Here is a 17,469-nt window from a genome sequence, read left to right on the forward strand (position 1 = left end):
CTTTCCTCTCTGAGCACACCACCCAAACTCTCGTCCACGCTCTCATTACCTCTCGCCTTGACTACTGCAACCTACTCCTCACTGGCCTCCCACTTAGCCATCTATCCCCCCTTCAATCCGTTCAGAACTCTGCTGCACGTCTTATATTCCGCCTGAACTGATATACTCATATCACCCCTCTCCTCAGATCGCTTCACTGGCTTCCGATCGGATACCGCATACAGTTCAAGCTTCTCCTTCTTACCTACAAATGCACTCAATCTGCAGCCCCTCATTACCTCTCTACCCTCATCTCCCCTTACGTTCCCGCCCGAAACCTCCGCTCACAGGACAAATCCCTCCTCTCAGTACCCTTCTCCACCACTGCCAACTCCAGGCTCCGCCCATTCTGCCTCGCTTCTCCCTATGCTTGGAATAAACTTCCTGAGCCCCTACGCCAAGCCCCCTCCCTATCCATCTTCAAATCCTTGCTCAAAGCCCACCTCTTCAATGTTGCTTTCGGCACCTAACCTTATACCTTTCAGGAAATCTAGACTGCCCCAATTTGATTGCCCCTACTTGACTGACTGTACATTTGTCCATTAGATTGTAAGCTCTTTGAGCAGGGACTGTCCTTCTATGTTAAATTGTACAGCGCTGCGTAACCCTAGTAGCGCTTTAGAAATGTTAAATAGTAGTAGCAGCTCTCATTGGCCGGCAAGTCCGCAGCCAACAGAGCCTTTTGAAAGCCCATGCCAAGAGGAGTGGGAAAAGACAAAGGACAGAGCAGTGGCAGCTGTGCAGAAGTGGAGGACTTTTTTTTACCCCTCCAATGTGTTGGTTATGCAGTGACAGCGTCAGGGACCGGCGGGAGCAGCAGAGCATCGTCGGGGGAGCAGCAGAGCAGAGAGAAGAAAGCAGAAAGCATTGCGTAACCAGCAGGAGCAGAACTGGAAACTGGTGAGAGCACCATCGGGGGAACGGCAGGAGCAACAGCATCGGGAACAAGCAGGAACAGCGCATGAACAAACTGGCGAGAGCAGCGTTGGGGGAATCAGCAAGATCTGGAACAGAAGACAGGAGAGTTGGGATCAGTGGAAGCAGAACAGCCTGAACAGGAAGTGTCTCCAACCTTTGGTAAGGCAGCTTACTTTCAAAGAGCCTCTGATTTGTTGTATGTGTGTGGGGGTGAAGGGGGTGGATCATGGGAGACTACTGGGTGAGATGTGATGTGGGGTGAGGGCGGGGGGCCATGAGAGACTACCATGTGGGGTGGGGGTCATGAGAGAATATTGTATGGGATGTGATGTGGGGTGCGGGTGGGAGGCATGAGAGACTACTGTGTGGGATGTGGTGTGGGGTGAGGGGGGGCCATGAGAGAGACTACTGTGTGGGTTTGGCGTGGAAATGAGGGATTGAAAATGGCTACTCCTGTGGGTCCAGGATTCTTCTGTCTCTCCACTTCTCTCTCTCCTTCCCATTCGTTTTCTGTGAGTCCACAGAGTTTGTGGGTGGGAGGGACAGAGAAAGGTGGGGGGGGGGGGGGGGGAGGAGTTGAGCTACAATAGATACCAGACGTGTGTTGGAGGGTAGAGGAACCAGATTACTGGGGGGGGGGGGGGGGGGAAGTGTGAGATACTGACTTTGAGGTGGGACAGGGAATGGCGAAGAGATACTGCATGGGGAAAGAGTATAGAGATAAGGACACACAGGGGCAATGCTAGAGACAGGGGCACAGAGGGAAGATACTGAACAGGAGAGATAGGTTCACAGAGGGAAGATGGTTGCTGCACATAGAAAGAGAAGAAATGTCAAATGGACAGGAGATCCTAGAAAGATAGTTAAGAAAAGCTGAGAAAAGTAGAAAACAGACCCTGGGACCAAAGTGAATGGGGAAAATACATTCAGACAACAAAGGCAGAAACATTTTTATTCTGAATTTATCGATGTATTCAGTTTGGGAAAATGCACATTTATGATCTCTTTCATTCCAGTCCCTATGTCTCTAGTATTGCTTTGCATGCAGGGTCTGACTTGAGGTTTTTCATTTTTTGATTTGCCTTCATACCTCTATAGTGCTTTTGCTGCTTTGTTTTATATTTGTTGGAGGTCTAGGGACAAATGTAGCATGATAGAGGAGTAATGTGTAGGTATTACTTATCAATAAATGTAGTCTGCAGCCCCTTCCTCAGGCCTCAGATCCTCCGCTATCATGCCACATTTCTCCTTCCATCCTTTCTGTGAGAATGAAAGCCAATCAGTGAGGTTTTTATCTTGCTCACTGTGGTAGCAAATTTCACTCTTTGGGATACTTGCAGGGGCATTTTCGAAAGAGAAGGGCGCCCATCTTCCAAATTGGGAGATGGGCATTCTTCTCTCAGGGTTGCCCAAATTGGCATAATTGAAAGTCGATTTTGGGCGTCCTCAACTGACGTTCATTGCAGAGACGACCAAAGTTCCCGGGGGTGTGTTGGAGATGCAGCGAAGGCGGGACTGGGGCATGCTTAAGAGATGGGCATCCTCAGCCGATAATGGAAAAAAGAAAGGTGTCCCTGACGAGCATTTGGTCGACTTTATTTGGTCCATTTTTTTTCAAGACCAAGCCTCAAAAGGGTGACCAAACTGACCAGATGACCACCAGAGGGAATCGGACATAACCTCCACTTACTCCCCTAGTGGTCACCAACCCTCTCCCACCCTAAAAAAAAAAAAAAAAAAAATTATTTTTTTACTAGCCTCAAATGTCATACCCAGCTCCATGACAGTATACAGGTCCCTGGAGCAGTTTTAGTGGGTGCAGTGCACTTCAGGCAGGCAGACCCAGGCCCATCCCCCCCCTACCTGTTACACTTGTGTTGGTAAATGTGAGCCCTTCAAAACCCACCTGAAACCCACTGTACCCACATGTAGGTGCCCCCCTTCACCTCTTAGGGCTATAGTAGTGGTGTACAGTTGTGGGGAGTGGGTTTTGGGGGGCTCAGCACCCAAGGTAAGGGAGCTATGCAGCTGGGAGCAATTTGTGAAGTCCACTGCAGTGCCCCCTAGGGTGCCCTGTTGGTGTCCTGGCATATCAGGGAGACCAGTGCACTACAAATGCTGGCTTCTCCCACGACCAAATGCCTTAGATTTGGTCGTTTTTGAGATGGGCGTCCTCAGTTTCCATTATGGCCAAAAACCGGGGACGACCATCTCTAAGGTCGACCTAAATGTTGAGATTTGGGCGTCCCCGACGGTATTATCGAAACGAAAGGTGGACGCCCATCTTGTTTCGATAACACGGATTTCCCCGCCCCTTCACCGGGACGTCCTTAGATATGGTCGTCCCCGTTCGATTATGCCCCTCTTGGTATATCTTGGTTCTGTTGGAAGTAATGCATTTGGTCTGCATTAATATGAATTTTATGGATATATAGGCCTGCCTGCCTTATGTTTTTGTTTCCTTCTGTTTCAATATTATGCTTACTCATTTCCTGGAGGTTCAGGACAAATATATTCCACGTATTAGAAAAAAGGGAAAAAAGACTAAACGTCAGCCGGCGTGGCTAAACAGTAAGATAAAGGAAATCATTAGAGCCAAAAAACAATCCTTCAGAAAGTGGAGAAGAGAACCAACTGAAAGTAACAGGATAGATCATAAGGAATGCCAAGCCAAATGCAAAGCGGAGATAAGGAGGGCAAAAAAGGACTTTGAGAAGAAATTAGCGTTGGAAGCAAAAATACATAGTAAAAATTTTTTTAGATACATTAAAAGCAGGAAACCGGCCAAAGAGTCGGTTGGGCCGCTGGACGAAAATGGTGTTAAAGGGGCGATCAAGGAGGACAAAGCCGTAGCGGAGAAATTAAATGAATTCTTTGCTTCGGTCTTCACCGAGGAGGATTTGGGGGGGACACCGGTGCCGGAAAGAATATTTGAAGCGGGGGAGTCGAAGAAACTAAACAAATTCTCTGTAACCTTGGAGGATGTAATGGGTCAGTTCAGCAAGCTGAAGAGTAGTAAATCACCGGGACCTGATGGTATTCATCCCAGAGTATTAATAGAACTAAAAAATGAACTTGCGGAGCTACTGTTAGAAATATGCAATCTGTCCCTAAAATCGAGTGTAGTACCGGAAGACTGGAGGGTAGCCAATGTTACTCCGATTTTTAAGAAGGGTTCCAGAGGAGATCCGGGAAATTATAGACCGGTGAGTCTGACGTCGGTGCCGAGCAAGATGGTGGAGGCTATTATTAAGAATAAAATTGCAGAGCATATACAAAAACATGGACTGATGAGACAAAGTCAGCACGGATTTAGTGAAGGGAAGTCTTGCCTCACCAATCTAATGCATTTTTTTGAGGGGGTAAGCAAACATGTGGACAATGGGGAGCCGGTTGACATTGTATATCTGGATTTTCAGAAGGCGTTTGACAAAGTGCCGCACGAAAGACTCCTGAAGAAATTGCAGAGTCATGGAATCGGAGGTAGGGTATTATTATGGATTAAGAACTGGTTGAAAGATAGGAAGCAGAGAGTAGGATTGCGTGGCCAGTATTCTCAGTGGAGGAGGGTAGTTAGTGGGGTCCCGCAGGGGTCTGTGCTGGGTCCGTTGCTTTTTAATGTATTTATAAATGACCTAGAGATGGGAATAACTAGTGAGGTAATTAAATTCGCCGATGACACAAAATTATTCAGGGTCGTCAAGTCGCAGGAGGAATGTGAACGATTACAGGAGGACCTTGCGAGACTGGGAGAATGGGCGTGCAAGTGGCAGATGAAGTTCAATGTTGACAAGTGCAAAGTGATGCATGTGGGTAAGAGGAACCCGAATTATAGCTACGTCTTGCAAGGTTCCGCGTTAGGAGTTACGGATCAAGAAAGGGATCTGGGTGTCGTCGTCGATGATACGCTGAAACCTTCTGCTCAGTGTGCTGCTGCGGCTAGGAAAGCGAATAGAATGTTGGGTGTTATTAGGAAGGGTATGGAGTCCAGGTGTGCGGATGTTATAATGCCGTTGTATCGCTCCATGGTGCGACCGCACCTGGAGTATTGTGTCCAGTACTGGTCTCCGTATCTCAAAAAAGATATAGTAGAATTGGAAAAGGTACAGCAAAGGGCGACGAAAATGATAGTGGGGATGGGACGACTTTCCTATGAAGAGAGGCTGAGAAGGCTAGGGCTTTTCAGCTTGGAGAAGAGACGGCTGAGGGGAGATATGATAGAAGTGTATAAAATAATGAGTGGAATGGATCGGGTGGATGTGAAGCGACTGTTCACGCTATCCAAAAATACTAGGACTAGAGGGCATGAGTTGAAGCTACAGTGTGGTAAATTTAAAACGAATCGGAGAAAATTTTTCTTCACCCAACGTGTAATTAGACTCTGGAATTCGTTGCCGGAGAACGTGGTACGGGCGGTTAGCTTGACGGAGTTTAAAAAGGGGTTAGATAGATTCCTAAAGGACAAGTCCATAGACCGCTATTAAATGGACTTGGAAAAATTCCGCATTTTTAGGTATAACTTGTCTGGAATGTTTTTACGTTTGGGGAGCATGCCAGGTGCCCTTGACCTGGATTGGCCACTGTCGGTGACAGGATGCTGGGCTAGATGGACCTTTGGTCTTTCCCAGTATGGCACTACTTATGTACTTATGTACTTATTATTAAATTTTGTTTACATTTGTCACTCAGTATGACATATATACTACTACTACTACTATTAAACATTTCTATAGCGCTACTAGACTTACGCAGCACTGTACAAATTAACATGAAAAGACAGTCCCTGCTCAACAGAGCTTACAATCTAAATTGGACAGACGAACAGACAGCTAGGGGTGGGGAAATTGCAGTGGTAGGGGTGATAAGTGAGGGTGTTGAGTAAGAGAGTCATGGTTAGGAGTCGAAAGCAGTAGCAAAGAGGTAGGCTTTAAGCCTAGACTTGAAGACAGCCAGAGACTGAGCCTGACGTACTGGCTCAGGGAGTCTATTCCAGGCATAGGGAGCAGCGAGATAGAAGGAACGGAGCCGGGAGTTAGCAGTGGGGGAGAAGGGGGACGACAGGAGACATTTACCCAGCGAACGGAGTTCACGGGGAGGATTGTAGGGCATATATATGTAAATAATAGGGGAAATCACTGTGTTTACTATTGCTTAATACCTTTTTTCATTTTCTATGTTTAAACTGATGCTGTAATAAGTAGTTTGTTGTATTATCACCTTCGGTGATCCATAAGTATGCATAAATACATAAATTACAGTTGGTTCAAATTTGGCTCCTCAATGTTTTGGTTGACTCCTACGTCCTAAGAAAATTTGCTAAGGCCTGCCATAGACCCCAGTTGACTTTCACTTAACTTCTTGGCTACCAGGGGTCCTCTGTGCTTATCCCAAGCTATCTTGAATTGTTACCAGTTCTGTCTCTACTACTTCTACTTGGAAGTCACATGCATTCGCCTCTGTTTCTGTGATGACATTTTCTGTAGATGATCCCAAGTCTTCCTCATTGAAGCACCATAACGTGACTTCATTGGAGTCTCAAACCATGACCTCTAGCTCTAGAGAATTATTTCCTTTACATTATTTAATACCGGGTCTATCTCAAAGAGTTAAGTGTTGTATTAGAATACTGCACTAAGATTCAGTACACCATATTCTAATGCATAAGCTTAAAAACATTTTTACACTCAAAGCAGTAAACTAATGTCATGCAAATTACTTCAGTGTTAATAAGTGTGCACTATCAGAAAAAAATGTGTACACCACTGCTGTTTGCTGCACTGAGAGAAAAATGTCTCCCTTCACGTCAGTGAGTAAGCATGGATTGGCTCATGCACTGACAAGAAGTGAAAGAATACAAAAAAAGGAAGCAAATCTGCCAAACTCCATGATTTACCTCCTATTCCTACCCTGCTAAATTTCACTGGTGGCCCAGTGGGTCCCAGCAGGTCCTGACCCCCCTCCCCCCACCTCTTCCCAACTCCAAAAATTAGTCCCCAGTAGCCAATTGGCACCCATGGAACCTCCAAAATCCCCCTTTCCTCCTCTAAAAACATTAGGAGTGATGCTCATTCATTCCTGCCTCTGATGCTACCATCTTCCAAAGTGGTAGCACCTGATCGCCAAATAAACCATGGATCGCAGTACCAGTCTCTAAAGTAGCCATTGATAAACCTTTCGTTGGAATGAGCACCATTGTCCCCTTCCCTCTGAGGTCTAGCACTCTTCCAGTTTCTAGCCCAGTCAAAAATCTTGGGGCTCACCTTGGATCCCACAACCTATGTTTCAGAGACTTCTGTTATAAACGCTAGTGCCAGTCCGTTGACAGACGCAAAACAGGTCTAGTTTTTACAAAACACATATCTGATAAATGTTTGGTGTTGATACCCTGAAAATCAATTCTGCCTGTAGATCACAAAGATTTGAGTCGAAGGGCCAAGTGCGAAGATCATTAATAAATTAGTAATGGCATACACCTGTAGAAAGGCAAATGCAAATGCCTGAACTCATAAGGATTCAAACAAATCCTACTACCAATGCTTGAGCTAAAACTCATTAAAATATTTGTTTTTAAATAAAGTTTATTGCATTCTAACTAAAATATCTCTGAGAGAAAGAAAACCTCAATAAGTACAATAGTTTGGCTTTAAGAAAACAACACTAGAATATTTTACATGCTCAGAAATTGGCAAACATTTCAGTATGCAAATTTTTTTTTAATTAAAAGATTCTTCTGTAGCAAAAGAAAACACTTTCATATGCACTGCTGAGTCTTTATCAAACGTTAAGTTTCCAACTTAGCACCAGTCTAGCTGATGGCAGCCTGAAGGTTTACCATCTGCTGCCACCCAGAGTCGCAGTGTCCAGTGTCAGAACACATGCATCAAAGCCTTGAGATAAGAGGCAGAAGGAATACTGCAGGAGTCAGCAGAGAGCCAGAGGCAGGCAGCAGCAAACCACCAGATAAAAAGAAAATGGTGAACTTTCAGATGCCTTACAAACCACCCAGTTAAGGACACAAGGGAAAGCACTGCTCAGAGAGTTGAGAGAAATGTGTTTGACTTCTTTAGATGAATGTTATGTAAATGCACCAATTTCCTCAATAATATGTGTGCGTGGGGGGGGTGGGGGGGCAGCTATGAAAGTTTCAGCCAGAATGATCTCCAGATGTGTATACAGTAACTTTAATAAATGTTGATTGCCTTTTTAAATGTTTGTATTGCCTTATATTCATAAAAGCAAGAATATGGCTGCAGAAAAAGAATGTGAAGTTCATTTAGCGGAAAGGGGATGGGATTTGATATACTGCCTTTCTGTGGTTACAATCAAAACAATTAACATATTATATACAGGTACCTGAGGTAATGGAGGGTTAAGTGAAATGTTCAGAGTCACAAGCAGCTGCAGTGAGATTCAAACCCAGTTTGTCTGGTTCTTAGTCTACTGCGCTAACCATTAAGCTACTCCTCCATTCCATGGGGCATGTTTATTAACAGCTTACAGCTAAACAGCTAGCACAAGATTTTGCGTGTGCTAATGGCTACCGCACACTAAAACTAGCCAGCATACTAAAAATTGGTGCTGGTTTGGCAGGAATAACTGGGTCACTGGCAGAAATGGGGTGTGGACAGCGCTTGCAGTTAGCGCACTTAAGTAACTGAACACTGTCAAGGCTGTGATTAATGTGGGTGAACTTAACTCCTCCTCAAGGCAGTGTCTGTCTTCCCTGTGGCTGACTGCTGCCGCTGCTGAAAGTGAACCACAATACAGAGAGACTGAGGTCAGCCAACTAAAGCACAGGTTAGAAGAAGGGCTGGGCCGGGCCATGAATCACAACACTACAGCTGGACTGAGCATGGTTACAGGAAGAACTGGGGTCAAGGAAGGAGGAGAGAAGAGCACAGAAGTAAGTAGTTGGATGAGAAGATGCTTACACTTGAGAGAAGAGCCGTGAGCACCAATAGAGAGCATGGAAGAAGGGCAGGAAAAGCCTACATAGTATGAGGGAAGGACTGAGAGCAGGAGGCACCTGGAGCGGACACGGAGAAGCCTACAGGAGAGTGTGAGGGAAAGGCTGAGAGTAAGAGAAGCCTACAACAGAGTGCAAGTATAGGGGAAGGAATGGAAGCAGAAGGAGCCTGGAGAGGGCACAGAGAAAGTGCTGGGAGCAGGAGAAGCCTACAGGAGAGTGAGTGTGGGGCAAGGAGGAGTGGTAGTCTAGAGGAAGGTCTGGGGTCAGGACAAGCCTGTAGGAGAGTGTGACGGAAGTAATGGAAGCAGGAGTTGTCTGGAGAGAGCATGGAGGAAGGACTGAGACAGCAAAAGGGATCAAAATTTCAGTGAAGTTGAAGCACATCATGCTTACTATTCTTTCTGGAAAAGTGATAAAATTAGAACTCTGGGGGCAATCATACTTGTAATATCCAGGGCCATGCCAAGGGTCTGTGACGCCCCCCTGCAGAAGATCATTTGGCGCCCCCAGCGCCCCCCCGCAGACGAACAGTTGGTGCACGCGCGCCCCCTCCCCCCGTGAAAATGATCGCTGCCCTCCCATCTACGCTCCTCTCTCCCCTGCCCTACTGCTCCCATGTCCCAACTGCCTGCCCTCTTCTTCCCCCCCAAGATCCCTTTTAAATTTACCTCCGTCCGGCAGCAAAAGCGCAGCGTCAGTGAAGGAGGCGGCGCTCCCAACGTCTCTACTAGTCTTCCCTTCGCTCAATGTCCCGCCTTCTTCTGACATCATTTCCTTGACGTCAGAAGAAGGCGGAACACTGAGCCACAGACCCTTGGCATGGCCCTGGATATTACAAGTATGATCTTGTGGGGGGGAGAAGAGGGCGGGCAGTTGGGACATGGGAGCGGGAGAGCGAGGTAAGCATGGTGCGGCGGGGCGCCCCCCAGAGGACGGCGCCCTCCTGCCGTGCTTACCTTGCTTACCGTGTTGGCACGGCCCTGGTAATATCCCCTAAATTTATGCACTGCTAACTCAATACGTGTGGGAGGAGAAAGGGAATGTTTGTGAGGGCTGAAGGAATAAGGGTGTGTATATTATTATGTTTGCTTGGCTGACTGGGGGTGGGGCTGGAAGGATGCAAATGGGGGTAACCGACATTAGGGTGTGTCATGAGTGTGAGTAGGTAAGATTTGTATGGGAGAGACAGACACAATGTGTATGCATGCACCTTGATATGTACAAGCAACCAAAAGCAGACAACAAGAAAACCTTATGAGAATGTATTACTGTTGAATATATAACATATATTACTTTTAAGATATCAACAGGATGGAGTCCATCCAGAGGGCAGTTACAAAAATAGCCAATGGGCTTCTTCATAAAATGTATGTGAATAGACTTAAAAGATCTCAATATGTATACTTTGGAAGAAACATGGGAGAGGGGAAATATGATAAAAGACATTTAAATACCTCCATTGAACCAGAGATCATTGTGATGACTGTAAAACCTTTCAGTCTTGGAATTTCTGCAAGTCATCCATGGTCTTTCCATGGGTTTACATTGAATTGGAATGCCTCCTGGTTCAGTTCCCACTCCCAATGCCTAACTTTGGATGCGAGGACTTACTGAAACCTAGTGTAAATCCATTCCCCTCCCATAGCCACACCCCTTTTAGACTGCACCTTATGGAATTTGTGCAACCTGTGTTGGCGTGTGCAAATCTCAATTGATACCAATTAACACCAATAATTGATTGTTAGCATCCAGTTATTGACTTAACGGATTGTCATCCAATTGAGCAGTGTGTGGATTTCAGGATCACGCCCCATTTTTGGCACACAATTGTCGGCGACCTTTATAGAATCTAGGGGATAATGCTTATCTGCAAGGGTGAATGGGCAGGGCATAGGCGTGTCAAGCAACTGCGCACTTGTGTTATAGAATATTGTCATTAATTTGCTAAAGTGACGCATTTAGGTGTGCACATTTACACCTGCCACAGACATGGTTAAAAGCATGCCTAAATGTTGGTGTGTAAGTGCCAACATGCTAGTTTTCAATAACAGAATCTGAGTGCCCAGATGTCATTTTGTGCTCACTAGTATTTTGGCGCCCTTTATAGAATTGCCCCCTATCTGGATGTCCAGAAGGGAAAACAGAGTTTGGCAGAAATAATACTGTTGGAGGCCCTTTGAACAAGAGGCACTACTAGAGGAAGGATTACCAAGTTTTATGAATTAATGAACGGAGTGCAAGAGGGAAATCCACAGCACTTACAAAGATAGGAACGGAGCTAGATCATGAGAAAACACAGGAACACTGGGAAAGAATCTCTAAGAGACTCAGATGGGGAGGGATAGCTAACAATATGGTGGAAAAAGATTATAAGAAGCTATATCAGTGGTACTATACTCCAGAAAGACTGGTTACAATGTTCGGGTCTGGGGTAGTTGGTACCTTCCTGCATATTTGGTGAGAGTGCCCCAAGAATAAGGTATTTTGGGATGAAGTGGTTAAGTTTATGGAACAGATACCTGGGAAAGGCATAGTGCTAACGATAGAAGCGTAGGGAGTGTAAGTCATAGGGGGGCAAAGTGACTGCTCATAGCGACAACAACTAAACTAACAATATCTCAAGCTTGAAAACAGTTGGAAGCCCCCACCTTTGAAAAGTTTCTAGGGAAACTTCATTATGTATATTTGATGTCAAAGCTAACATCTTACTGTACACTGCCTTGAGTCAATTCCTTCAAAAAGGCAAAGATGTGGGCCTCATAGAATCAGTGGGTGGAACAAAGAGGGATGGGGGAATAAGAGGATTTTTAAAAGGTGGTAGAGGGTCAGGATGTGGGATCACCAACTCTAACTACAGAATAGCGGGGGGTGGGGAAGGGGAGGGGAAGGTTAAAGAATAGATCCTGGGCCTGTGTAAGAGCCACCACAGGTTGGGCGTCTGAGGAAGAGGGAGTGAGGTGAGATGGAGGGTATGAGCTGCATAACATTTCTGCTGGGCTGGAACTTTAACTGTTATAAGATGCATTGTTGTGGGAAGCAAATAAAATAAAAGAGGATGGGTACAATCTAATGTTAGAAAGGAGTTTGAAATGTGCATATGAGATAAGTTCCATGTACTTTGGCTTTTTGATATGAATAAAAGGAAAGGTAAACAAACAAAAAATGAAATTAAATGTCCGGAATCCATCATTAAACTTGGACAAACATTCCAACAAGTAGAAGGAATGAGTGAAAATTCACCAATATACAAAGGAAAGGAACCCACAGAATTTGCAAAAGAGAAAAACATTCTTCAAAGCATTAGATCAGCAAACGAGGAAACCAAGTGGCAAATGCATAAGTACAGTAAGAAATACAAAGTGCTACTCCAGGAAAGTCAGATACATGAACGGTTAAAGAGAGGTAAATTGAAGCCTGAGGATGAGCAATGAGTTGCAGCAAAGGACGGTGGATTGTAGACAAGTTGTTTCACAGCAAGCATAGAAAAAGCTGATACAACAGACATCTACAGGTTCTGTGAGAAAGAGGGAAATGATTACTCATCTCATAGCTGGCACAATAAAGTGACATGTCTCATGTATAGGAAACTTCGTAAACGTTACAACATTACTGTATTAGAAAAGCACCAAAATCACAAACCTAAACGAATTCTGCAAAATGAAGAGGTTACAATATACTGGAATATCCCCATTCTGTTAGAAAGCTGGATACAAAGAAACCAGACATAGTAGTAAAAGAAAAAAACACTGGAATGGCACCAATCATACAGATGTGATTCCATGCGATTACTCTATAAATCATGCGGCAAGAGAGAAGATATTCCAGTACCAAGAAAGTAAATCAGAAACCAAGAAAATGTAGCAGGAGATAGAGAAATATTTTCCATCACTTTAGGTGCCACAGGCTTGATAAAAAAAGAATTTTCAAGTACACCTGGATAAGTTGCCTATACACCTTACTTCATATGAACTCCAGATGGAAGTTCTCTTTACCACAAGGCAAGTATTACAGTAAGCATTTGCAGTAAATTTGAAAGATTGAGATCATACTCCACATACCTTAGCTTAGGAGAGAAGTTCATTACGTCATGGAATGTGAGAGAACCATGGGGCAAATAAGCTGTACAGAGGGCCTTGAGCTGTCTGCGGGGTCTCTGTTGTTGGGGGGGGGGGGGGAGCAGAAAAGAACATCTTGGAGGGGGAGAAAGAGTATGTATTCTGTATAAAAAGGGCAAGAATAGAGAGTCCCTACCAAGGGGGGAGGAAATTAAGGAGAGGCAGGAGGAAAGGTAAGAAACTGATGGAAGGAGGAAACAAGGGTTAGGTAATGGATTGATGGAAAGCAGGACAAACATGAGGGCAAGGCAAGTCTGGATAAGAGAGTACAGGGGAACCTTCTTCCCCCACCTTCACACCCAAGACATCCATAAAATCCCTCCCACCTCACTTATGCCCACTAACACAGCCCCTAGGCCAAAATGTTTAACTATCCTTGATTTAGGACTACTAAAAGTGCTGCCTTACCACTACTAAGATGAACAGCTACTTCATCGGTCAACAAAAGTAACACTTTGCTTTCTTAGCAATCTTAGTGACACATTCAAAATTTCTCCCTGGAGGTAGGAGAGAAGGGGGAGGATGGAGCTATCCAGCCCTATTAGCAGTTAACTGACTGTAGCCCCCAGAAAAGTCATCACATTCAAATCCTTCCTGCATTCTTCGATCTCTTGCTTCACTGGTGCTCAGCCAGGGGAAAAGCAACCTTCTGGCTATTACTCTGAAAGCAAGATAGAAATCCCCTTTACCATCTGCTAGAGACAAAGAATATTGGGAAACTATGCAGCTACGTTACTCGTTAAACAGTAACACTGTCACTAAAAGTTATGGATCTCTGTTTCCATCTGCTGGCAGGAATGATACACCCAAATATATGCGCTGATCTGGCTGGATGCTAAGGAATACAGCTTTCAAATTACCATGTGATCCAGTACTACAACACAAAAGATCCAGAGCACAAATATTTCCTCAAGTTGCAGCAAACCTCTGAAAGTCTCCCTTCTGAGTTCAGTAAGTGATAATTTGATGTTTTGCTGACACCTTATACGGTGTGAAGCCCCTCCCAGAGCATCCCAGGATGCACTGGGAAGGGCTGTGCGCTGCAATTTTCAAGGCAGTGCCGATGGAAGAGGAGGGAGGTCACCTCCCCCCTCCAACGAAGGTAGGGGATGGGAAGAGGGCTGCTAGACCACCAGGTTGGTGGGGGAGGGGGGGGATTCGATACGCGGCCCACTATGCCACCAGGGCTCTATTTGAGGGGATGCTAGGGGGGGTTAGGGGGGCTGGAGACCTACTGGATCTCCAGCCCCCCAAACTTGTGTCGGGGGGGGTGGTCGGGGGGACTGCAGGTATGCCAGACCTCCAGCCCCATGTCACTTGGCTTGGGGTGGGGACACTAGGCCACCACAGCCATGCTGTTTGGGGTCTGGTGGTCCTGTGGACCTCCAGCTCCTCTGTTTGACAGGGCTGGGCTTTTCACAGCCCAGACCTGTCAAACAAGTGCTGGAGGATTGTGCCTGAGCAATTCTCCCGCACTTTACCCTATGATCAGATATAATAGCGCACATAAATTTTCATGCTATTATCTCTGATCATAGGTGCAGTAAAGCCCCATGCTGTTCCAGCACTACTTTTAGAGCGTGTTTGGAACAGCGCAGGGCTTTCCACATCTGCCCATAAGTGCTTTGAAAATGAACTTCCATGTCACACTGTTATTTGAATATTTTTACCTCTTTAATTATCTATTGCTTATGTTTAGCTCATTCTTGCTTTACAACGCCTTTAATGAATTCCTTCAAAAAGGCAGTAAATAACTAATGCTGCTGAAAACTGCAGAAGCTGATGCCCAGTGAAGTGCTTCTGAATATTAGGCTGATGATTTTTCAAAAGTTTATGTTGTAAATGGCGAGAAACACCTAGAAAAACAGTGTGGCAGGTTCATGAGCTACACACTGTCACACTGCTTCACTACTTCTTGGATGGGTCCTTTACATTCTCCCGAAAAGCAGCTGTGCCTTATTTTGCCCATGACAGGAAAATGTTAAATACTCTCCCACTGTCTGAAGACTTGTTTGTACCACACACCAAACAGAAATTGGTTTGACTTGTTTCCAGATGTCTGCTTCAACTGGAACTTACGAAGACAAAGGTGAGAGCAAACTATTTTTCCATGGAGGTTTCCTCTCAAATCTGTGCCTTGCCGTTAATTGCTGAATGTGAAAGCAAATTATTTGGTTGCTTATTCCAACCATTAATTAATTCAAGAGAATCAATCGAAAATGTATATGACTATTCTCTTTAGAACAACTATAACAAAGATTCTTTTTAAAGTCTAGCCTTATGCTGCTGAACAGCACTAAACATGCACCTTGTCCTTTAGCTCAAATATATTTTGCATGACCTTACATGAATTGCTTACATAAAAGCTTATTTTTTTCCGTGGCTTTTGTTATTTTAAAGTGCAGATGCATTTGAGTCATTTTTCCCTTTTGTTTCATATCCTCAAGATCTAGGGCTTCAAAGACAGAATGCCAGCATGAAGTCGATTTACCACTGAACTCTCGAAAAGACACAGAAGAATTACCTTGCCAATCACCCCAAGGACTCTGAAGGCCTTCAGTTCCTCGGCAGGGCTCCTTAGGTTCCAAGAGGGCCTTGAACTTAGTGATCCTGGAGGCTAATGGAAGATATCAAAGATTAGACATCAATCAGAGAGGCACTTGAAGGAAGACTGCCTGCTGAAGCAAATGCCAGGCCGAAGGAAACTAAATTTATCATAAATCAGAGAGTGAATATGAAAGGTGAAGTTTTGTGTTTGTCCTCACTGTTAAGGTTGCAAGTAAATAAATCAGGAGAACATGGAAAACAGAGAGTTGATGTAGCTTACAGTGCTAGGCAGCTAATTAAAGAGCAGAACCACTGAAATGAAAATAAAATCACCAAAAATTAATTACATCTGCACTCAGGGCCGGTCTTAGCAAGTGCGGGGCCCTGTGCAGACCAATTTGGTGGGGCCCCATCCTAGCCCCGCCCCCACCCTAGCTCCGCCCCATTGATAAGATTATTCCATTTTTAGAAATTTTTTTTAATTTATGAAATTTCAAATAAAGACAAATGAAGCTAAACTTGTACAAAAAAACTGATTGAAATAATAAGCACAATGCTATCATCATGAAACCTCCCCTCCCCAGAAATTATTCAGTTCAAGTCCACTACAATTAGTAGTTCCAATTCTCATAACAAAGGAGAAAATAAGGAAAAATATTAAGAAAAGATCCAGCACAGTGCTACAGTGTACAAGGTATGCCAGGAATGCTTTATCTGCCAATGGCTGGAGAGAGGTTGAGTGACTCGATGCGGTCCAGGTTGGAGCGGAGGCACGAGGCAGAGTTGAGGCACACTGAGCGGGGCCCCCTTAGGCGCGGGGCCCTATGCGGCCGCCTTGGTCGCCTCTGCCTAAGACCGGCCCTGTCTGCACTGCTATTTAAGAAGGAGAAGAGAAGTCACCTTCCAAGTGGCATTTTTGGTAATTTGTTTCAAAAAAACAAAAAAGTGCTTGATTAAGAATGAACTGGATTGCTTTTGTATATTAAGGGGACCTATTTCTCAATGTGCTAAGATTTTGCACCTAATAGAAGGTAAGGTATATTAAGTGCAAGACCTCTGCATTAACTTTTGGGGCTATTCCCAGCACTTTCAGAAAGGCAGTCATGCAGTTGACGCAGAAGAATGCTCACTGTCAAGTGTTAACCACAAAAACAATAACACAGAAGTAATTATTTTTAACTTGTCATCTTTCCCTTGTATATCAAACCTCCTCCCCTTACTACTTCCCAGTCTCTCCTCCCAGCCACATTCTATGGCATGCTTCATGTGCGTTTTATCCTCACCTACCCCAAGAGCTAGAAAGAAGTATCTTCCAGGACAAACCCTCAGCACTGCTTAGCAACCAGTAGAAGCCTCAAGAGTGGCAGCCATCTTTCCCCCTTCCCTAAGGTTCCCTTCTGGCCACATCAGGGATCAGATTCAAAAAGGAGTCTGTCGCATGACAGCACACAGCACTAGGGGGGGTCTTTTACTAAGTGGCAATAAGCCCAACTCGGGCTTACCGCTCGCTAAACTGGAAGTACCGCCAAGCTACCACAGCAGCCCAGTGCACGCCATTTCCGGCGCTACAAAAATATTTTTATTTTTTTAGCCGGAGCTCTGCCACCTCAATGGGTGGCGGTAAATGCTCCCCCCCCCCCCCCCTTCGAAATGGCTGTACGTCAAGTGCTTCACTTGCCACATGGCCATTTCTTTTTAAAAAAAAAAAAAAAACAGCCTTTTACCCGCTGTGGTAAAAGGGGGCCTCTGCGCATGTCAAAAACATTGCCACAGTTTAGTAAAAGGACCCCTAAGTTCTGAACTGAGGGGCTAGTCTACAATACATGTTGTCCCCAGTCTAGTGTTAGCTAGACCAGAGTTCTAAATATATTTGATCTTCAC

The 17,469-nt window shown here is 45.0% G+C and overlaps 1 protein-coding gene and 1 long non-coding RNA gene across 6 annotated transcripts in view; one reads left to right on the top strand and one right to left on the bottom strand.

Moving 5' to 3' along the window:
- The window catches only part of LOC115465521, a 74,547-nt gene extending 58,968 nt beyond the window's left edge, over positions 1-15,579 (top strand). The window contains exons 2-5 of one of the 3 annotated variants that reach the window (XR_003941423.1): positions 829-1,116; positions 13,837-13,992; positions 15,097-15,130; positions 15,489-15,579. This is a non-coding gene — a long non-coding RNA (uncharacterized LOC115465521). Of the gene's footprint in view, positions 1-828; positions 1,117-8,691; positions 8,861-13,836; positions 13,993-15,096; positions 15,131-15,488 lie in introns of those variants that run through there. The other 2 variants (XR_003941425.1, XR_003941424.1) reach the window with 2 other exon arrangements.
- Positions 1-17,469, bottom strand: part of RPS6KC1 (ribosomal protein S6 kinase C1) — a 335,059-nt gene that overhangs the window by 128,883 nt on the left and 188,707 nt on the right. For all 3 annotated transcript variants that reach the window (XM_030196044.1, XM_030196043.1, XM_030196042.1), the window contains one exon: positions 15,566-15,658. In XM_030196044.1, coding sequence (XP_030051904.1) covers positions 15,566-15,658 — 93 coding nt within the window. The remainder of the gene's footprint in view (positions 1-15,565; positions 15,659-17,469) is intronic.

The sequence above is a fragment of the Microcaecilia unicolor genome, chromosome 3, assembly GCF_901765095.1.
Source record: "Microcaecilia unicolor chromosome 3, aMicUni1.1, whole genome shotgun sequence".
Lineage (NCBI taxonomy): Eukaryota > Metazoa > Chordata > Amphibia > Gymnophiona > Siphonopidae > Microcaecilia > Microcaecilia unicolor.